The 23,563-nt window shown below is 41.4% G+C and overlaps 1 protein-coding gene across 1 annotated transcript in view; it reads left to right on the forward strand.

Annotated features, from left to right (window-relative positions):
* The window catches only part of RIPK2 (receptor interacting serine/threonine kinase 2), a 1,193,837-nt gene that overhangs the window by 1,022,922 nt on the left and 147,352 nt on the right, over positions 1-23,563 (forward strand). Inside the window, exon 9 of the mRNA XM_044065388.1 lies at positions 8,125-8,233. Within this exon, the coding sequence (XP_043921323.1) occupies positions 8,125-8,233 (109 nt within the window). The remainder of the gene's footprint in view (positions 1-8,124; positions 8,234-23,563) is intronic.

Genomic DNA, 23,563 nt, shown 5'->3' on the forward strand with positions numbered 1-23,563 from the left:
GTTAAATCTTAAATTGTTTTTTGAAAATGACACCACCCAGGAAGTTCCAGAGTTTAAATTTAAAAGGTCTACTTTTACTCCACCTATGTCACATACAGTATCTATTTTTCAGGCCAATGTCTTAAAAGATTTACATTGTAACCTTAGAGAATTTCAGTATTCTTACAATAATCTTTCCAAGGAGGAGGTACAATGCATAGAAGATCTTAAGAATAACAAGGAGATTGTTATTGTACCAGCAGATAAGGGTGGTACGATAGTGGTTCAAGACTGGGTCAATTGTAATGAAGAAGCATTAAGATGACTTGGGGACAACAGGTATTATATGGCTATGCCCTTGGATCCAACTAATCATTTCAAGACTAAAATTGATTCATTTTTGACTCAAGCCAAGGAAGAGAGCATTATTACTAATTCAGTCAGGCACCAGTTGTTGGTTTCATCTCTGAGTAAACAGTATTTTTATCTACTACCCAAAGTACATAAGGAAGCTAGATGTCCTCCTGGTAGACCAATAGTACCAGGACGAGGATCCATTACTGGACCACTTTCCGAATACTTAACACATTACCTTAAACCACTATTATTGATGGTATGGGCCAGAATTCAAGACACAGCACAGTTTCTTGATATTATATGTGACATGCAATTGGAACCACATTGGCTTATGTGTATATTGGATGTAACCTTTCTCTATATGAATATTCCACACTGGGCACGTTTACTGGCTTTGGAATTTTGGTTGGGAAGATCTGGTTTATACCATCCAGGCTTTAATACTTTTTTAGTATGCCTGGCTGAATATGTTCTTACTAGTAATGTATTCTACTTTCCAGGACCAATGTTTTTGGCAAGTCAAGGGGTACAGCAATGGGTGCATCATTTGCACCCATTTATGCAGACCTATTTATGGCCTGTATTGAGGAGGTATTAATTTATGATTCCAGTCATAATTTATACATTGAGGAAATAGATATTTGGCTGCGCTATCTTGATGATTGTTGGGTGGTGTGGAGGTCGGATGATACATATTTACATGAGTTTATTGGTTATCTTAATGATAACAAATGGGGAATTGAATTTAAACTGAATTTCGAGAAGTCGAAGATTGTTTTTCTCGATGTTGAAGTTAGCAGGAATCCTGATTGACACTTTAGCTACACGAGTTTATAGGAAATTCCCCGAGTATAACTCATTTTTGCATGCCACCAGCTTCCATCCCCAACACATCATCCGGAATATCCCCAAATCACAATTACTCCAGATAAAAAGGATTTGTTCCAGCCAGGAATCATTTGAAGACGCAGGGATGATTTGATACAACGTTTTCGTGAGAGGGATTACCAATCTGGGACAATCAGCACAGCTTGTCACTGGGCTTCCATCCAAGACAGAACTAAGCTTTTACAATACAAGGATAAACCAAAATGTTTTTCTAACCCTTTGTTTCATCTGGTGACCACATATGGATGCAATACACAGGGGTTTATGAATAGTATCAACAGACACTGGAACATTCTTATGGCCGAAGAGAGATTACACCCATTTTTGGGTGATAGATGCTCTTTCTCATTCAGGAGAGGATGTACATTAGGTTCCCTTTTTAGTCATTACAAGAGGGTGGGACCTAATTCTACAGTTCCCACTCAATGTACACTTACAAGTGGCCCATTGATAGATTGTATGCCATGTGGACTTTGCACTCACTGTTCTAGGGTTCAGAAAACAAGGGAATTTAGTAGTCGCAACACATCGGTGGTTCTCAATATAAATTTTTGGGCTAACTGCAGCACATAATGGGTTGTCTATTTGGTCACTTGTTCATGCTCCTCATTCTATGTGGGACAAACATCTAGACCTTTTCGTCTCAGAATTGGGGAGCATCTTAATGACATTAGGAACAAATGTTCTACTGATGCTTTGTATAAACGTATGCAAACACAATACTGCATCTTTTTATTTTACTGTTATAGATTGTATTGTGGGTAGATGTAGGGACAAATCAGGATGGCATGATTTACTTAATTTCAAGGAACGTAAATGGATTATCAAGTTAGGAGCTCTATTTACACCTGGGCTTAATGCCCAATTATAATGCACCAATGAACTGCTTTATGTGTTATATATTTGAGTGTATTTTGGGTTGCTCATGTTTACTCACTGAAGAAGGCTATTACAGCCGAAACTGGTTTGGGGCAGGTAGTTGGGTTTATTTCCCTCTACCTTGTTATGTGATTTTTATTATTTAATAAAACTGTGGATTTCCACCTTTACTGCTGGCTTTACTAATGTTTGGATTTGCTACTTTCTGAGCCGTGCAGCAGCCGTACATGCATCACACAATTACAAATAAACTCACAAAACGGGGCATAAATCCCTATGTCAGCAGATGGATAGCCAGTTGGCTAACGGACAGGGCACATGGTTAAACTGGAGAATCCAGATCCAGCAAGAGGCCAGTTACTAGTGGTGTGCTACAGGGCTCAGTGCTGGGACCACTCCTGTTTGGAATATACTTCTTGGAAGTCAGTGCTAATGTGGAAGGCCTCTGGATGATAAAGTCTAAATTCAGCTGCAAGCTGGGGACAGTAATTGAATCCCCCAATGATGTAGATATCCTTCAAGAGGGTCTAGATAAGACAAGTGGTTGGTGCCAGAACCATGGCCTAAAACTAAATGCGAAAAAATGCATTATTGTACTTTTTGGAAAGTCAAATACTCCTGTAAATTATGACATCAGTAGGTACACAGATAGATAGTAGCCTGAACTTTGACCTCCATGTGTCCACAGTAGTGAGGAAGTCTTTTTATGTAGCACACCTTATAAGCAAAGGTATGGTTTCCAGATCAAAGGAAATTATAGTCCTGCTGTACTCTGCCCTCAATAGACTAATAATCAAGTACAGTGTCCCATTTGGCATGTACTTCACTAGGCAATTAAAGCAGCTGGAGAGTGACCTCAGAGGTTCCTCACAATAAAAAACAGGGTGCAAACAACACGAACTGTACAGATAAACTAAAAGCCCTATCCCTTTAGTCTGTCTCCTACTGACCTTTAAGGGGTGACGTATGCCTGACCTTTCAAGGCACTCACAAATTCAGCCCTGATGGAGCTGCTACATATCCTGAAGTCAAACAACACAAGGGTCACCTGATCTAGGGATCTAAACTTTGTCAACAACTCAAACACAACATGCTGGAATGACAGATATGTGTTTCAGAGATTGCCCCTTCTTTGGAACAGCCTTTCCTATTCACATTAAGTAGAGCCTTTCCCTGTCCCTCTTCAAACACAGTTTAGAGCAATGGATGGGGAATCACAAATTCACACCTGGGATAGTACCTGTACCTTGTGGACAGGGGCAATCTGTAAGATACTCAATGCACAGGCACAAATCCATGCCATCCTTCTGCATCTAGGGGCCATATATTGGATAAAATCAGGTTATATTGGCTAGGCTTGTAAGGGCCATTAAGCTGTTAGCCTAGTAATGTCCTCTGAACCTACATCCCACTTTCATACTGGACAGAATGATGCATCTGTGGCTTCCGTAAAAATTTCAAAGGCTTTTCTTACAGGAACCGTTCTACAGTGTCCTGTCTCAGGGAACCAGTACCTTTGTGGGATTTTACTATTGTGCTCCAAGCCCTAACTCAAACCTCCCTTTGAACTTTTGACTACTGCAGGTATTAAATTTTTGAGTTGAAAAACAATTTTCTTAGTCACTATCACCAACACAAGGTGAATTTTCCAGTTACAGTCACTCTCAAGTAATCCTCCATACTTAAGTGTTCCATAAAGTTCAGGTCTGTCTCAAAACTAATCCAGACACATCCACATTAGCCTTAACCCAAAGGTGGCATTCGTATCTAACTTAAAACAATCCATAGAGTTACATGTATTTTTTCTAAGTTCTCTAACAAAGTGGAATACATTCTACTCATGTTGTATGTGCATTGCCAACTCATATTCTCTCTGCACTGAACAAAAAAAAAAAAACTTAGAAAATCTGATAAACTTTTTGATTTGGAAAAGCTGTTACAAAAGATACTCTGTCCCGATGGTTATCAAATTGCATTTCCTTTGTCTGTGCATCACTGAGTTTCCAATTACAGTCCAAACTAAGGCATATTCCACCAGAAGAGTAGCTACCTTAATAGCCTTTTCTAAGAGATTACCAGTTGACAACATTTGTGCAACAGCGACCTGGTCCACTGTGCATACTTTGTTATTCACTATAAGCTTGACGTACAATCCAGATCTCATCCTTCTTTTGGCTTCATCACCCTCAGGAGTGTCCTTCAGTGATACCACCCTGCAAGACAGCTTGGGAATCTTTTCCCATAGGTTGAATTGGATGAAAACAGACTACATTGGATATGAAAGTTATGTACTTATAATGATAGAGCCTTGTCTGATTTCATACGGTTCAGCCTATCTCTCCATCCCCCTTCCAAATTATTTGTATGGATACCTTTGAGATAGTCAGGTGACCATCCCTCTATATACTTTCTGTGACTGATATTGCCTGTGACCAATACTATGCCATTATATTAACTATTTTATTAAGTTCATTTCCATTTTCTGCATTTAGAGACTGTCTTTTCCCTTTAATAGGTGTACACAATTTTCTGTAGAGCAAACTTGATCTGAGATATTGGAGTGCAGTGCAGGGAATTATGAGTAGGGGAGGTGCCAGAGCCCTGGAACTGCAGAGGCCTCATTTCGGTGCCAAGGTCAGATCCGATTGAATCTGATATCCCATATGTTGAACTGGACAAAAGTCAGACAACATGGATCTATTGTTATGTTAAGTACACTTTAGTTTTCTCATTCTTCTGACATCTGCAAGAAGAGTATCTAAGTTGCAAGCTTTCAAGGTGGGCTGGGCTTATCTGTTTTTTCAGAGGATAAGGTCTCTCTAAAAAACAAACCCCTGATTCATGTCCAGAGTTGTTTAAGAGTTTACCTTGATTCAAGCCATCAGTCTCAGTCTTCTAAAAAGATCATTAGAACCAGAGAGAAAAGATTCTACATACTCTGGCAATGTATAGGTCGCTCAGATACTATCTTGACAGAAATAAGTACTTTAGAAAAGCAGATCAGCTATTTTTTTTCTTATGATGGGACAAAGAAAGCATAACCTGTGTCAAAACAGACTATATTGAGATGGTTGTTGCCAGGTATTGCCTTGATTATACCACCATGGTAAAGCAGCTCCATTCAGTATCAAAGCAGATTCTGTCAGATACAGATAATAGACAAGAGGGGGCTGGAATCTGTTGGAGAAAACTGGCAAAGGAACCAAGGTATTGGGAGCAAATAACTAGAAAGGGAAAGGTAATAGAATGGGAAGAGGCCAATAATTTATTTGGATTGCAGGTTAGAGATTGCCTTCCCTATCAAGGATTGATATCGGAGTATAGGCAAAGAGAAATAAATAGAGGGCTTCTAAATGAAAGAACAGCACTGGTAGAGTTTTTAATAGAATCTAGAACAGACGCTGCCACTAAAAAAATAATAATTAGTAAAACATATAAAATATTGCATGAAAATTATAAGAATCAATCAGAGGAACTTAGAAAGGACTGGGAAAAGAGATTGGATAAGCAATTCACAAAGAGACAATCTAGGGATATATGTATATCTCTCAAATATGCAGTAAAGTCTAGAATATTTAGGATCTTTGCCTGGAATTGTTTACAGTATTTATTGTAAACACTTCAAGGCAAATTATTAATTTTTATACCCCAAGTAGACATCAAAGAATTCTTCCTCAGGTAGGCAGCAAATGTTGGAGGTGTGAAGGTCAAGAAGGAGGTAGCTGGGAACATATTTTTTGGGAGTGTAGTGAGCTGGCAGACTTTAGGGATTCCCTGCAGACCACTCTGTCGAAGATGCTCAGTGAACAGATTGGACTGACTGGAGAGATGATTTTTTGACTTATGCTACAGAATCGGAATTGCCTAGACATAGTAAAGCATTGCTGAATCTAATTATGGAGGCTGCCAAAAAAGCAGTTACTAGAAAATGGAAATCAAAGTCTAGACCAACTTTACTAGAAGTAATGAATATAGTAACAGGGATAAAACAACTGGAATTGGGATCTTTAGAAAAGGGAAGGAGCAAACTACATAGGAAAAAATGGGAATTGTGGGAACAGTATATGCAGAACAGCAATGAGGTTTAAGTGGCAGGATTTGAATGAGCCTTATAATGCTTGACTGACAATGGGAGTGATGTATGCTTGCAACTACAATTGTTTTCAGTGGTGTCTGTGATGTAAACTGTTTGCAACTAAAGTGGTATCATTTTGTACGTTTTTCATTTATGTAAATGTAAGATTGCCTTTGTCATATGTGAAAATGTAATAAAGATGTTTGGAGGGAAAAAAAGCAGATTCTATCAGAACCTTGTCTTCTTCAATGGCATACTGGAAAGGGGTGGACTCTATTAGTATACTAGAGAAAGTGATATGGTCCTGTATACATACATTTTACATAGCATTACAAACTGGATTCCTTTTCCAGGTCCAGGACATGCTTTGTTAGGAACATTCCCCAGGGGCTTTTGGATCCATATCCATCTTTCTCCCAGATTGGATAGGCTTTGGTAGTCAGTCCATGTAGCATATAGGCTACTGCAGCAGTGAGAATGATGCACATAATTCAGTTGTATAAGTTGCTGTTACCAATAACAGTAGATGTTCAAATTCCTCATTGCTGTAGTAGCCACACCTACCCTCCACTATGCTTTGTAATGTATATAGTCACTGACTAGGATATACACTTTTTTGATAGTTTTATATTTCTTTATGAATTTCAGAATTACTACACTCCTTTTCTCTTCATAGACAGGAAAGTCCTGAAGAAATCTTCTCTCTGCTGATTTCTGTATTCAGGGCTGTCCAGTATGCAGTCAGTGTGATGGTGTGGGAGGAAGCCAGAGATTTGTGAAGCTGACCATTTATTGTGTCCTGGTCAGGATATGGCCCATACATTCTAAAGGCTATTGCAGGCAGTAAAGAATTTTAGGTATGTACTGTTATATTTAAGAGCAACTTGCACAACTGTACATTCTCCTTTTTTTCACTGTACTACAGCCACTTCATCTGAAACACCTGACAGCAGTTAACATGGTATGAGAATGTATGCATGTTCATTGTACTTTCCAAGTTCTACATTCCTGTCATACACATGCTGCTAAAATGTAATGTACTTTCACTCTACCTCCCAAGTCCCACATTTCAGGCCTGCCAGTAGACAGGCTTCTTAAGGTGAACCAAGTGTAGGTATATATACCATACATTTTATTTCTGCAAAACTGTTTGATTATACCCCCCCCCCCCCATTTACAGGAAGATGTGTTTTAAACAACATACAGTACAAATATAACAAACACATGTAATTCAGTAGTCAGAAAATAAATAAACATCCTGAGCATAAAAATCTGAATGCTTTGAAAAAAATGCATTAGAAATGGGTTGCAGAATGGGTATAATATTAACTGTTGTGTTACACTGGTATCTGTTTATTCTTCATGATAGAGCATCTGTCCACATAAATATTTTTAATAAAATATATATTTAGAGTAAAGCTGTTTATTTTCATTGTTTCTAGCAATATATTTTAGGCAATTGAGAAGTATAGTTGTATGTATTGTGTCTGCCTTACAGATACTGGCTGGTTTGGTAATGAATGTTGAATGACTTTTGACTTGTTGGGTAGCACTGTGACCACTGTGACTTATAAGGTAGATTTAAGTGATATGTGTTTATACAGAAAGTAACCAAAACTGCTGTCATGCTGGCACATCTGATTCATATACAGTGTTTCTTCAGTCATTTATGTTCTTGATGTGTATCATTGCAGCTCAGCTGCACTCTTTCAGGAGGTATATTTATTCCTTTAGTAACATGTTGCATCATAACTGTGGTCCATGTGTTGCAGATGTTCTTTTGCAATAAAATAAAGCCTATTTAGTTAATATGGCAGCTTTAAAATAATAAACATACAGCTATGTCTGACAGAAATGTAATTGTCTTAAATTATTGTGACCTGTATAGATTTATTAAATATAACTTATATCAAACTGAACCTGTGTTATATCTTAATGTGTTACAGTATGTTTGTACAGACCACCAACCATATTCATCTGATGAATTCAACATGTCAAGGCCCCAAACTCTAATTGATAACAGCCAACCACAGTATAATTTCATTCACCCAGCAGGTAAGTTGATCTGTGACAGAATACTTGTTTGTAGTCATTAGTTTATTGTTCAAGTGGCTGGATTATTTACAAGTTCCTCTTGCTGATATGCTGTGCAAGCTCTTGTCCCTTAACTTTTGTAGCATAAGTGAAGAACCTAGCCAACCAGCCTGTCTTTGCATGCTTGCAGAATCTTTTGTAATCCTCTTTATTATGGTTCCGTACAGTTAATCCTTTGTTACAAGATGAATTGTTATAACGCCTACTGATTACCTCTCTGGATGTGCCAGCAAGACTCCACAAAGAATAGATTTTTTCAGCTTGATCTAATCCATTAATGGAGAAGTCATACTGTCTGTTGCTAAAGGACACTGTGTGGCTATAATTTGCCTGAAATTTAACAGTGGTTTTAACTCCATTCTATATAGCTGTCAGGAAGCAGAAACAGTAAATGGGTCTGAATCTGTAGAGTGGGATTATGCTTACTGAAAGACAGCAGAGAGTAATGGTCAGAGTGTGTGTAAGGGGTATTTTCTAACAAGATGAGTAATTATGCACTTTAGTGGTCATTTCTTGGCCTTATACTTTTTCCAGGTCTTGTAGAAACGGATTTGCATTTTTCTTAATCAACAGCAAAGAGGATGTAAAAGGGAGGATAGAGGTGTTGTGCAGCGTAAGGCTGTCCATAGACATTTATATCTGCAAGGTTGGTAGCAGCTGAGTTTCACTGCAAAATAGTATAACATGAAACATGTTAGTGCTGGTGAAGCTGTATATGGATATTAGAAGACTTAAGGGACCTAGAGTTTGGAAACAGGAAGGCAGTAGCTAAGGCATTGCTACAACCTCACATGGCATACCTTTTCCAGGTCTGGAGACCTTAAGCAAAGAGGTACTAGACTTAATGAAGTTGTCCAGAGAAAGGCAGCATGAAGTAAAGAAAAATGTTCTGGTGATCAGAGTTGTTAGACTGTTTATTTTAAAATATACCAACAGTGTTCATCATTCACACTGCCTCTGTGGCATTTGGGTTCTGTGCCAGCACACAGCCAACACTGACAGGTTTTCAGAGCTCAAAATTCCCTACCCTGACTCCATGTGACAGGGGATTGGCTAAGCCCCCTCACAGCAGCAGCCTAACCCTGTCATAGAAAGTCAGTTATTCAGTCTTTTATTGCCAGCTGTAGGAATTACACATATAAATTTCTTCAGCAGCATGCATTGGTGGACTTCAGGGTTGTTTCCTTTTCAAAGCCCAAAGAGGTACACTTGTGGAAAAGTGAGATTTTACAGGGCAAACCATACACAAATCCAGTGCAAAGTAGAAAATCTTAGTTTTTTTGTCAAAAATAAAATCTTATTCTTGTAGCATCTGAGTTACTTGTGCTGTTTGTTTTATATAACACTTAGGTGTTCCAGATATAAAATAATTGTTTTATATAACTGTTAAAAAAACTTTTGAGGGAAAATAATTGCCCTAAAATGTCAGGACATTTGATGTTTTTTAGTTTTTTCCCCCACAGGACACGGCTGCTCAAATTGAGACTGTCCTGCACCTTAGGTGAATTACAGCTTTCAGACTCAGATAAGATCACTTTGGGAACACCCATTCCTCTTTATTATTATTACTGTTATTGTATACTTTGATGTCTTTCTGTTTTTTTAATATATATATATATATATATATATATATGTTAGCTTTTTAGTTTAATATATTAGCTATTTCTGCTGTTGTTGATTCCTGTGGGAATTCTAACTTACTAGTCAGTTGTTTGTATGCTTAATACAGACCTAGTAAGCATATTCACTGCTTCGTCTGCTGGCAATAAGTGGATTTTAAAAACTAACCCTTCTCCTGGTGACAAGGAAGGCAAAGTGCTGTACCACCTAGGTAAGGGAATATTTTCTTCTTCCCATAAGATTTTAGAATTCTCAACCATCAGGCATACATGTGGAAATTTATGCTCTGCTATATGGACAGTCTGAGGGAATTCTCTACTATACTTCTTACAGAAGAAAGCCCCATTCTGAATCAGAATGTTTCTGCCTTGTCCCAGGTGAAAAACACAGAAAGTAAAAAAAAAAATAGTAGTTAACAGAAAAAGAAAAAGAGAATAAAGACTTGGAACAGGAGATTTCTTTAAATGAGCTAGATAAAGCATTAGGGTAAGTAAATATAGATTCAGCTACAGGACCAGATGGAATAGCTTATGAAATTTGTAAAAATGTAAGGGATTGGCAAAAAATATTTTTAAAGATTTTGAATGAATGGTTACATGAAGGTTGCATGTATAAATAATTATGTAGTGGAATACTTAAATACATGTGGAGGAAGGAAGGAAGGTAGAAGTCAATTAAAAAGCTGGAGACTGATAGTATTGAATAATAATGATTATAAGATCTTTATGAAAATAATACAGATGAGATTTGAAACTAAAATGGAAAATACTGTGGAAGATAGTATATACAGTATAAAGGGGTAGTGTCAAGAATTACTAATGATACAGAAATTGTGGATTATATTATGAATAGAAAAGAATAAGTGAAAATCATGATAGGAGACCTTAATAAGGCATTTGACACAAATGGACTTGAAATCTTATGTGTATTTATGAAAGACTACAATATGTGAGAAAGTTAGGAAAGTTTGTATGTCAGTGTGTAGTAATATTCAAGTGAAAATATAAAATAAAAAATCCAAACTTATACGTGGAAACACTGGTTTAATAGGACACAATACAGAATCCCAATGAATAAGCAGTTTCACCATAGCAATGGCTTCATCAGAGTGATCACTCTGATGAAGCCATTGCTATGGCGAAAACACTTAGTCGTTGGGATTCTGTGTTGTGTCCTATTAAACCAGTGTTTCCACGTATAAGTTTGGATTTTTTTATTTTATGTTCTTGGTTTTTGCTTCGTTTGAAGTGTTGCTTGTTTTTATTCAAGTGAAAATACATGTAAATGGCTGGTAAAGCCAAGAGGTACATATAAAGAGTGTTGTAAGACAGGGATATCTGATGAGTTGTATACTCTTTGCATTGTTAATGTAATAGTATATGAAATAAATTACAAAATAAAGGGGACATGTTATGTAACACCTGAAGGGTTAAGAATTCCAGTTCTTTTAACGTATGCAGATGACATAATAATTGCAAAAAAAAATTGGATATAATAAATTATTTGCACAAATGAGTGTGTAGAGGTGATAGGAATAGCTTTAAATAAAGATAAAAGTAAAGGTTTAGGTGATGTAGTAAAGACAGAGGGCATATATTTTACAATGAATGCAATTTCTGTGTCGGATATAAAATTTGGGAATAAATATGTTAAGTAGAACTCAGTGGGGAAAAACAATAGAGTAAATAAAGCAAACCTGTCTTTACTGGAGAACATTTAAATTATTCAAAAAAAAGGCTTATTTGATTAATTCTGTACTGCTGGGGAAAAAGCATATTTAAGTGTATTTATGTTGCCAACAGTATTTGTAAAAGAATTATTGCAGATAATGTTTTTATTTGTATGGGGTCCTAGATTAAACTCAGTAAAAAGAGGTGTTTCTATATAAATAAAGAAGGCGGTTTAGGATTAGTTAGCCCAGTGGTATATACTGCTTCATTAAAATTGTACAAAGTGTTAGTGGATGAATGAAAACAATAAGAGATTAGTAGTAAAATTGTATCAATATAAATGTGATAAATGTTGGAGTATAGTAAAAAAGAGTAAAATAGAGTGTGTATACATGAAGAAATAAGATGCTGCCAAGAAAAATATTTTTGTGGAAAATAAAAATTGATGATATAGAAAAGGAAAATTATGGTATAAAAATGTAATGATAAAATGTTACTATGTAAAAAATCTAACAGATGAAAAAATTAAAGCTATAAAAAAATAAAAATTGATGATATAGAAAAGGAAAAGTATGGTATCAAAATGTAATGATAAAATGTTACTATGTAAATCCATGGGAAAATCAAAGAGATGAAAAAATTAAAGCTGTGTGTCATCAGAAAGTACTGTCATGATTTTTTGTGAAGATTGGCAATATATAAATTGCTAGTGAAAAGAAATATGCCATGTAAAAAGAAAAGCGATAGAATGTGTTTAGATTTTCAAAAAGAAACTATGGAACATGTGTTTTTGAAATGTAAAAGAGTAAAAAAGTTATGGAGAAAACTATGTAAAGAAGATTTAAAGATGTAAAAGAAGTGGATAAAATAAACATAGATATAATTAAATGTGGATATTATAAGAACAGAAGTAAAGAATATGAGTGTGCTAGCCTCCTCTGTATTTAAAGTAATTTAAGCTCTGCATTTCTGTTGTTTCTGAAAAAAAAAAAACCACAAAAAAAAACTCCTTGTTTTCCTGTCTTTCTGAACTAGTCTAGTCCAGTTTTCAGGCTTTGCTGAATCCAGGACTGTGGTAAAGGTTCCTGTGTTGCCCATATCATACTTGGATAATTAGGTGGCTTCCTTGTTCACTGTGAGAGAGGGAACTCTGAGCAGCCTATCTGTCCCTGTAGGAGTGGTCCCAGCCCAGCAACTTGTAGCTCATTGGCCATTTTGGGCTAATTTCTATCCTTTTGATCTCCCTTTTATAAAAACCGCTTAGTGCGGTTTTGCGCTTGTATACAGCTCAGCAAGCTCCTTGTGGTGCCCTGCAGAGTCCTACAAGCGGCCGAGAGACAAAAGAGAGACTTTGGACTTGATTAAGTATTGTTTTTGCTTGTTGTTTCCCTGAAACGCTAATTCCGCCTAAAACATGGTTTTCAGTGCTTCTGTGGATCCCTAGTGATATCTGCATTGCTTACTGTACTTATTTCTTTGTTGCACTTGAAAAAAGTTACTGTTTGTCATTTTTGCATTTAAGTTACCTGTAACACAGTCTCAGGCTACACACTCAAGTGTGCTAGCCTCCTCTATGTATTTAAAGTAATCTAAGCTCTGCATTTCTGTTTCTGAAAAAAAAGAGCTCATTGGCCATTTTGGGCTAATTTCTATCCTTTTGATCTCCCTGGTATGAAAACCACTTAGCGCGGGTTTGCGCACCGCGAAGCGCTGTTTAGCTGCGGTTAAAGTATTCCAGACTCCACGAAGTCTGCACTTCATTTTCCCCCTGAAACTTGATACACTTCAATCCAGTACTAGAAATAAGGCACTTTAAGACCGGCACTTACTAAAACCAGTACTAGCTTACAGCTGGCACTTCAGCCCTATACTCAGGAAGTATAAGGCTCTTTACTCATCCAATCAGCAATACAGTCGCAACCATCTATTCAGGCATGTTCAAGCTTCAGGTGTACTCTCCGGTCCAGCTGGTGAATCTGGGCATCCTGAGGCAATGTTACAATTGCCTCATGTACACAGACAACCCCCTCCTCCTCCCAACCAACACAAACATATGTGAGAGATGCAGCTACACAGCCAAGCTGGAGGCTAAGCTCTCTCAACCCACGACTGGATCATCCAGTCACAAGGAGAAGGGCAACACTAGCACCGCATTACCAGACTCACACAGACCAGCCATAGCTGCATCAGCAAACAACTCTCAAAAACACGCAAAAACATACTCGGAGGCTCTAAATAAGAACCTGCCTAAACAACAGAGACCTCCTAAGCATACACCCAAGCAACCCCCACCCCACAACAGGAACCAGGAAACACATACATCACAATGTCAGTGTGCCAAGCAAAAACAGCCCCTAAGGCTAAATAACACACCTAACACACTAGTAATCGGTGATTCTGTCATCAGGCACATAGACGTCCCACTCACTAGACTGAACAAGGAGAAGGTTACCGTAAGCTGCCTGTCGGGTGCCAGAATCCGCCACATAACACATGCACTCATGTCACTCCACAACAAGTACAGATATGACTCTGTCATTGTACATGTTGGCATAAATGACCTGAGACGTACCTCCCTGAACTACATGAAAAGAGGCATTGAGGAGCTCTCTGACCATGTAGCCCAGGCTGGTATGACTCTGACTCTGAGTAGCATCCTGCCCTCACCCAAAATGATGCCAGCATACGAAGAAAAAGTGATCAGTTTCAACAATTGATTAAACTACTGGTGTCATTCAAAGGGGATCCAGTACTTGTCAGCCTGGGACGACATGCTTGACAAGCCACGTTGCTTCGCCAGAGATGGCTTGCACCTGTTGCCCCTGGGCTTTCGAATACTGGCCAAGACTCTTGCCGCCCCAATACTGCCTTTTTTAGGCAAGGCTCAAAAGACAAACCCACCTCCATAAACAACAATAATAAACAAAAACTGAGGGTAATGCTGCTCAATGACAGAAGTCTAAACCTCAAAATGCATGCACTCGAGGCTCTCCTTAGTATGGAAGAAATCGACGTATGTGCAGTGACAGAAACCTGGTTCAAGGCTCCAGAGAGCACCCCAGCACTACCAGGCTATAACTCCTACCATACCTTTAGGTCCCAAAACCAGGACTGGAACACAAAAGGAGGGGGTGTGTCCATATTCATCAAGAACACCCACACCTCCAGGCTAGTAGCACAGCAAGCGGAATCTGAGACCATCCAATTGCAATTGACAGCGGGTAAATTGACTGTTCAATTTATAGCTTGCTACAGATCTCCCACCTTGTCTCAGGACCCTCACGCAGCATTCCTGAGAACATTAGAAAGTATGAAGATTCTACCCAATACCATGCTACTGGGTGACTTCAACTATCCAAACATTGACTGGGAAACTACTCAAACTCAAACGCCCTAGCCCAACGCTTCCTTGAGTTTATAAACTCAAACGCCCTGGAACAGCTGATCACCACTCCCACAAGAGGTGACAACATACTGGACCTGGTCATCACCAACATGGGGAATATATGTTCCACACCTGAGGTAAACTCGTCATTGGTAAGATCAGATCACAAACTAATCGCACTGGACATCCACATCCCGACCCCCCCCCCAATCAAAGACGTCAAGGTAAAAAAACTTCTCTAAAGTCAACTTCACACTCCTCAAGACCGAGGTGGGAAGTTTCAAAGCTCCCAATCAAATGGAAAAGGATGACCCATCGGCAGAATCCTTTACAAGCGCGTTCTATGAACACCTTCAAGAATGCATGGACCGAGACATCCCAAGTAAAACCAAGACCAACTCCTCAAAAAAGAGGAAGCCAGTCTGGTGGACCCCGGCCATAAATAAACTTTACAACAGAAGGAGGAAACTCCTGCAAGATAGAAAAAAATCCCAAAATAAGAAGGCATCTCTGATTAACATCAGTAAAAAACTGCGCTCCCTCATTAAATCATCCAAGGCCAACTTCGAAAGAAAAAGAGCCAATGACTCTAAGGATAACCACAAGGCCTTCTTTAACTATGTTAAGAGTCTAGGGGCAAACTCTCAGATATGCTCCAACCAACATTGCCAACATCCTGGCTGACAAGTTCAGTGCAAACTTCACCCCCCCCCCACTCCACCAAAGGGGCTAGCACCCATCCCAGAAGAATGTGGCGCTCCAGGTATCTCAGACACACAAGTAAAGACAGCCCTTGCGAAGGCCAAAAACACAGCATCAATGGGACCAGATGGTATCCCAGGTTGTGTCTTACACAATCTTCAAAATGAACTAACTCCGCATCTCAAAACACTATTCAAACTCAGCCTCTCTACAGGCTATGTACCCAAAGAATGGCGTACAGCAACAGTCTTACCACTCCACAAAGATGGTGCCACAACTGACCCTGGGAACTATTGCCCTATAAGCCTGACTAGCTTGGTCTGCAAAGCCATGGAACGCATTGTCATGGAGCTCATTAACAGGGACATTGGGAACCTCCAGACACTGGACCCCACCCAGTTCAGGTTTGTTAAAGGCAGATCTTGCCTCCTGAACTTGGTCGACTTCTTCAAAACAGTCACCAAGGCCATAGATAAAGGGAATGTGGTCCACACAGCATATCTGGTCCTCGCTAAGGCGTTCAACACCATCCCACACTCAGGAATCATAGACAAACTCACCAGCTTAAATATCAACCACCACATCATGAGATGGGTTGCCAATTGGCTCTCAGACAGAACCCACACGGTAACAGTGGCAGGCGCCATGTCTATCTCTAAACCAGTCACAAGCAGAGTCCCACAGGGGTCAGTCCTGGGACCCCTCCTGTTTGGTATATATTTATCTGAAGTACAGGTAAATGCGGAGGGACTGTGGCTAACCAAGTTCACAGATGACTGTAAATTGGGTGCAATAATTAACTCTCCGGCTGACACAGACATCCTGCAAAAGGGTCTCTCAGAGGTAAACACCTGGTGTCAAAGTCACGGCCTAAAGCTAAATGCCAAAAAATGCATAGTAATCCCATTTGGGAAAAACAAAATACCTACAAACTGCCACATAGATGGGAATCCACTATGTACAGAAGAAGTAATTAGGGACCTGGGTACCCAAGTAGATAGCATGCTCTCCTTTGAGAACCACATAGCCAAAATGGTCAGGAAATCCTTCTATGTGGCACACCTGATCACAAAGGGTTTCTCATCCAGATCCAAGGAGGTGATTGTGCCCCTTTACTCCTCACTCATTAGGCCCATAATAGAGTACAATGCCCCATTTGGGATGTACCTCACTAGACACCTGCAACAACTAGAAAGACCACAGAAGTACCTCACTAAGAGGATTAAGGGCCTTAAACAATTACCCTATGAAGCACGACTGAAAAAGCTCCAGCTCTTCTCAGTCGCTTACCGTTTGCTCAGAGGTGACCTATAGGGCCATGTCAAACTCGGAACTAATGGACATGCTTCACCTCAAAAAAACGAGATCCCTCAGAACCACTTGTTCTAGCGACTTGAACCTATGCACAACAATAAACAGGACATACTGGAGGGATAGATTCCTGTCCCAGCGACTCCCCTCATTCTGGAATAGAATCCCAATCCATATTTGACAGAGCTCCTCTCTGACCCTCTTCAAGAGAAATCTTGATGAGTGGATGGGTAATCGTAAGTTCTACCCTGGGATCACTTCAGGAGCCCTGTTAGACATAGGCCCAGGTTACTAATCTAATGGGGAGGCGAAAGCCATAATCCCAATCCATATTCGACAGAGCTCCTCTCTGACCCTCTTCAAGAGAAATCTTGATGAGTGGATGGGTAATCATAAGTTCTACCCTGGGATCACTTCAGGAGCCCTGTTAGACAGAGGCCCAGGTTACTAATCTAATGGGGAGGCGAAAGCCATCACTCTGTGGCTAGGCTTATAAATGCCCCTGGGCAGATAGCCTAGTACTTACCTATGAACTTATATGGAATGAAAGAATAAATAAAATTATGTTTAATGTTAAATGGGTTTCAGCAACAATGTTGTTGTGTCTTTCGGCTTTTCCCAGTTAGGGGTCGCCACAGCGGAACTCCGGTCCGCTAATGATTGGCAGTAGATTTTTACGTGCTGGCTTGCCGGGCCTAACGCACAACCTTCAACGAAGGAACGCCCATTCACGCATGTCGCCACACAGAAGACACTCTAACTGAGAATCGAACGGGCAACGTCTAACTGTGAGGCAACAACACTACCACAGCACCATATTAAGTAAAATTAGACGGTGGTTATGAAAAAAGTAGTGGGGGTCTAATAGGGATGAAAATTTAGTATGATTGTAAAGGAAACTATGAATATGTGTAAACAGATTTGTATATCTATATATTTGTACATTTGTAAGTACAGTAGACTCTCTCTTATCCAGTCTCGCTGGGACCGAAACTTAGGCTGGATAAATGAATGACTGGTTAATCAGAAAATGCATGCAAAATAGCATTTATATGTTATAAATCAGCTAGAATAACAGGATTTGTGTTAGTATGCATTTTTCTAATGAATATGAAAAATGTCTGACATTATTTAGCCTAGAGGAGGCAGAAGTGGTGTTCTTCTCTGTCTTTTGCTAGGGCTACTGCAGAAATTTGATGGCCGGTTAAAGAGAGGCTGGATAACTGTATGTAAATATTTTGTAAGTAAGAGTTCTAGCTGATGATATCCATATCACATTTCTCACTCTTGGGTCGTAGGATCCAATATCAGATCCGAGCTGGCAACTTTGCAGACAGCTTTTAGGCTCGAGCTCCTCCCACTCCCATGATCCTTTGCTGCCCTCTAACCCCTCACATCATGTTTGCCATGCTCAGCTTCAGAAGCAGATTCTCTGGCTTGAGCCTCCAGTGGGGATAAGTAGCATTTTTTTTTCAAATTCTCCTATTCTTTTCTCCCTTTCTGGTATTTAGTGTTTAGTGTTTTCTGGTTATATTATTGGTAGTTTTTAGTCCATCCCCAGCTAGGTCCTCTGCCTCATTTAGGTCCTCCAGGAGCTTGCTCCCGACCAATATGGACAGGATGATGAGGTCGTTTTTCAAGGCTTAGATTGAGTTGGGCTTCTTGCGTCCCCTGCCCATCTGGCTGTGGATCCATCGCCTAATCCTTTGCTGGCTTCTCCTCATCCGATTCAGTTGGTTTCAGACCTTCAGGCCCTGAGTCACATAGGGGAGGAAATGGGGGTCCCTAGAGGCCACTCTGTCTTTACCCCATCAGAGTCCCTGACTACCTCTGCTCGGCTTCCCCCTGGGCAGATGGAGTCCTGGGCCTTACCTGTTGCCCCAAAGTCCTTGGGTGGGGGCTGTGGACCTGTTTTCTTAGACCCATCCCTTCCCTTTGGTGCTTCAGCCCTCGACAGCTCTGGGCCAGTACTGTCCAGAGGCCAGGAGGCTCTGGCTTACTCTGGTCCCTCTTCTCGGGCAGGCTTGCATCACCCAGCCCTTTGGCCTTCTGGGTTGTAGAGAGGACTTTTTCCTCTATGAGAGTTTCCTCCCCAGCTTTCCAGGGACCATCCCAGCCCCCCCCCCCAGAGCAGATTCTTCTTATCCTGTTTCCGGTCCGACCTCTCAAACTAGCCTTCAGGTGGAAGTCACCGGCCATGGTGTCCCCCTCTCTTCCAGATCCTCCCTCGAGCCCCCCCTGGAGGAGGTGCCTCGGAAGAGTCGCTCACAGAGGTTACGGACCTCGATGAAGGGGACAGGTCCCCCAGATCTCTGCCCGAAGATGTCTCCTTTGGAGACAGCTTAGAAATCCTTGAGCTTAAAGGTGGATGGTCTTCCCTCCACCCCCATCCTCTGAGGAGTCCATGTTCCTGAAGACTTTCTGGATGGGACCATCTACCTTTTGGGTTCCCCCTAACGAACTTATAGATGTCATCGCCAGCAGGGTGTGGAAGTGCCTGATACTGTGGAGCCTGTTCCCAAGCATGCTGATAAATTTCTCAGCCCCCCCTTTCCGAGAAGCAGTTCTAGTCTAAGGGTGTGCCATTTGATGCTATTGGGGTAGCTGCCACCACCAAGAAAGAGCTGGTTAAGCAGAGTACCTCTGTTCATCCCCATAACCGAGAGTCCAGGGCAATTGACAGACATGGAAAGTGAGTTTTTGCCTCAGCTACTTTTGGTCTGTGGGTATTTAACTACTTGACACATTTCAGCCGACTCCAGAGGGATTTGGTCAAGGAGCTTACCACATCCATTTTTGAGTTGCTACCTGCCAGGGAGCTAAGTAATGTGTCCCCCAAGCTGTCTGCACTCCCTTCCCTGGCTAATTCCTCGATGAGGCTGACTGCCTATGGGTCACGCCTGGCTGCACCTTTGCGGATTTGCGGAGCCCTTCAAGACGTCCTTCACCAGTGCTTCCTTTGGATCTACCCTTTTTTGCCCTTTAGTCAAAGAAACACTTACCCACATTGAGCAGAAAGGCAAGACCTTGTCATCTGTGGGAATCAGGTTTTCTACCCCTCAGCACTCCTTCTCCAAGATGCAGTGAGGGGCCAGAAAAATGTGGTTTAGCAAGTGGCAGTCTGCCTTTCAAGATGCCCAGGATGAGCTCTCTTCTAGAGGTTGGGGGAGAGGGTTCAACAGCAGACACCACCCCAGAAACAGAGGGGGGTCCGCAAAATCAGGGGTCTACAGAACCTTTCACTGAGAAGCCCCCCCCCCCCGCACTCCTGAGGCTCTGCCCCAACTGTCCTGCCCTGGAGACAGTCGGGGGTCATTTGTCTCTGCAACCTTTGGCCTAAGCAAATATTCCAAGCGATCAATGAGTGCTAAACATTATTTCCAGGGGCTATTCTAGTTCCTTTTCTCAGTCTACTCCAATCATAGGATACCTCTCCAGTGTGCCACCCCAATCAGAGGGAGTTAGCTCAGAAAGAAGTGCTCAAACTTCTTCAGAAGAGAGCCATCCAAGAGTTCCCCCCAGGACAACAAGAATCCAGAACTTACCCTCGCTTCTTTTTGGTGCCAAAAAAGACTGGGTCCTGTGTCTAATATTGGATCTCAGTGTGCTAAAGCTCTCCATCAAGAAGTCTAAGTTCTGGATGGTCATTGTCCAGTCCATTGTGCCTCTTTTGCACAAGGATGATTGGATGTGCTCGGTGGATCTCCAGGATGATTACATATAAAAATAGACAGGCGCTCCAGGAGACATATCCGTTTTCGCATAGGGGCCAATCATTGTCAGGTCAGGACCCTGCCCTTTAGTCTCACTGCAGCTCCCCAGGTGTTCACCAAATGTATGGCAGTGATTGCAGCTCACTTGTGACTGTAGGGATTCCGGGTGTTTCCTTACCTTGATGATTGGCTCCTCACAGCTCCCACCAAGCATTGGCTGGCCGCAGCCACTCAGTATGTGCTTCGTCTGTTCAATCAATTAGGGATTACAGTGAATATCCCCAAATCGAATCTGATTCCATCCCAAAATTTGGAGTTCATTGGGATTCAGCTGGACACTGTGTCAGAGATTGCAGTTCTCCCTCACCGCCATATACATCTCATCAGATCTCATGTCCAGTGCCTTTTAGATCTGACTATCCCCAGGTCCACCTTATTCTCAGGGCCTTAGAGTCCATTTCGGCAGCAGTCTATCTGGTGCCGTTAGCCAGGTTCTACATGAGGATTCTACAGTGAACTCTAGCGGTCCAGTGGTCTTCCCTGTCTCATCCGATGACAGCCTCATGTCTCACTCCAGTGTGCAGGTGTCATTTCCTTTGATGGGTTCAGTCTCCTGACTTTCTAGCAGGCAGACCATTCTGTCTTCCTCTCCCCAGTGCCACCGTGACCTCAGATGCTTCTCTGTTGGGGTGGGGGGGTGCATTATCAGGGAAAGACAGTCTAAGGCATGTGGTGCTCCACGAAGACCAAACTGCACATAAACATACTGGAAATGAGAGCAGTCCTCCTCAAGCTGCAAGCCTTTCAGGACTGCCTCCCTCTGGGTACCATTGCAGTTCACACGGACAACATAGCTGTTATGTGGTACATCAACAAGCAAGGGGGCACATGCACTTATCTGCTTTGTCATGAGGCCATGAGGGTGTGGGAATGGGCAATGTCCTCAGGGCACTTTCTTCTTGCAACATACATTCTCAGCGAGTTCAACATTTTGGCGGACAGACTCAGCAGGGCAATCCTGAGTCTTCACAAGTGGTCCCTGAATCCTTCAGTGGCAAAAGAAATCTTCCTTTGCTGGGGTCACCTGAGCTGTGATCTGTTCGCTTCCCCTCACAACCACAAATTCAGCCAGTATTTCTACCTGATTTCCTCTGTTGGGAAGTCCCCCAGGGATGCTCTGGTTCATGATTGGCCACTGGGTCTCATTTACTCCAATCCTTCCTATACCTCTCATCCCAAGAGTTCTTCAGAAAGGTCACCGCCTCAAGGCCAGCCTGATCCTCATCACCCCCTTTTGACCTCGGCAGGTGTGGTTTCCCCTCCTATTGTCTCATCTGATGTACCCCCCTTGGGTACTAGATCCCTTTCCGGATCTGATTTCCCATTCCTTCCAGCTTCCGACCCCCAACATTCAAACTCTTCATCTGACAATGTGGTGTGTCCACTTCCCATAATCTTGAATCAGTCCAGACTTGCTTCTCCCATCAAGAACATTATCCTGGCCTCTCAGAAGTCATCCATCAGGAAGGCGTACACCAGTAAGTAGAAAAGGTTTTCTTTTTGGGCAAGCAGCAAAATCTGGACCCCTTCACTGCTTCCATCCCAGGCATCTTACTTTTCTTGTCTTCACTTTTTCAAGCAGGAGCTAGCTTCTCTACTGTCAAAGTGCAATTGGTGGCTTTCTCCAACTTCCATGTTTGCGAGGGACTTGCCTTATCCTCTCACGTTTGTAAAGCATTTTTGAAGGGTGTTTTTCTGCTCTGGCCTCCTGTCAAGGATCCTCCCCCTCCTTGGGACCTTTCCTTTCTGCTGCAGTCCCTTACACAGAGTCCCTTTGAGGCTGCTGCTACATGTGACATGAAATTTTTGTCATGGAAGACTGCCTTTCTGGTAGCCATAACTTCGGCAAGAGGAGTTTGAGTTGCAGGCTCTTTCTTTCAAACCGCCTTACATGGTGTTTCATTAAGACAGAGTGGCTCTTTGAACTAATCCTTCCTTCATGCCTAAGATAGCCACGGAAGTAAATCTGAATCAGTCAATTCACTTGCCGGTTTTCTTCCTTTATTATTCTAATAAAGGAGAATGTCTGTTGCATACGCTTGACATTCATAGACAGTTATGGTTCCACTTGGATAGAACAAAATGTTTCCGCAGATCTGACCAGCTGCTCGTAGCATTCTCTCTCTCAACAGAAAGGGTCAGCTGGTTTCCAAAGTTACTATTTCTCATTGGATTTCAGTGTGTATTTCCTTTGGCTATTCTTCTAAAAGCTTGTCCTTACCAGGTCCAAACAGAGCTCATTCCAGTAGCTCAGTGGCTACATCATCTGCCAATTTGGCCCGTCATTCCTTAGATGAAATTTGTGCGGCAGTCACCTGGTCTATTCCTCACACTTTTGTCATTCATTGTAAGGTTGACATTGTCTCCAGGAACAGGGCTTCCTTTGGCTACACAGTTCTTCAGCATGTCCTTCCATGAGTTCGCCCAGGATTTAGGGTAGATGGGGACTCTGACCCAAGAGTGAGGAATAGTGACATGGATTACATCAGATAAAGAGTTATGTACTTACCATAACTTGGCATCTGTGTTATCCTATGTCACTATTTATCACTATCCCTCCCTCCTTCCCTCGTGCTGTGGCACCTAGAGATGGTCAAGATATTCCTTAGCTGCTTTCTGACTTTAGGGCAAACTCGATCTGAGGGGTTAGAGGGAAGCAAGGGATCATGGGAGTGGGAGGAGCTCGCGACTAGAAGCTGTCTGCAAAGTTGCTGGCTCGAATCCAATGTCGGATCCTATGACCCAAGAGTGATGAAAAGTGACATAGGATAACACAGATGCCAAGTTATGGCAAGTACATGACTCTCTTTCTGTATATAAATAAAAGGAC

This window comes from Protopterus annectens, chromosome 3.part0, assembly GCF_019279795.1.
Source record: "Protopterus annectens isolate FY-2018-M chromosome 3.part0, PAN1.0, whole genome shotgun sequence".
Taxonomy (NCBI): domain Eukaryota; kingdom Metazoa; phylum Chordata; order Ceratodontiformes; family Protopteridae; genus Protopterus; species Protopterus annectens.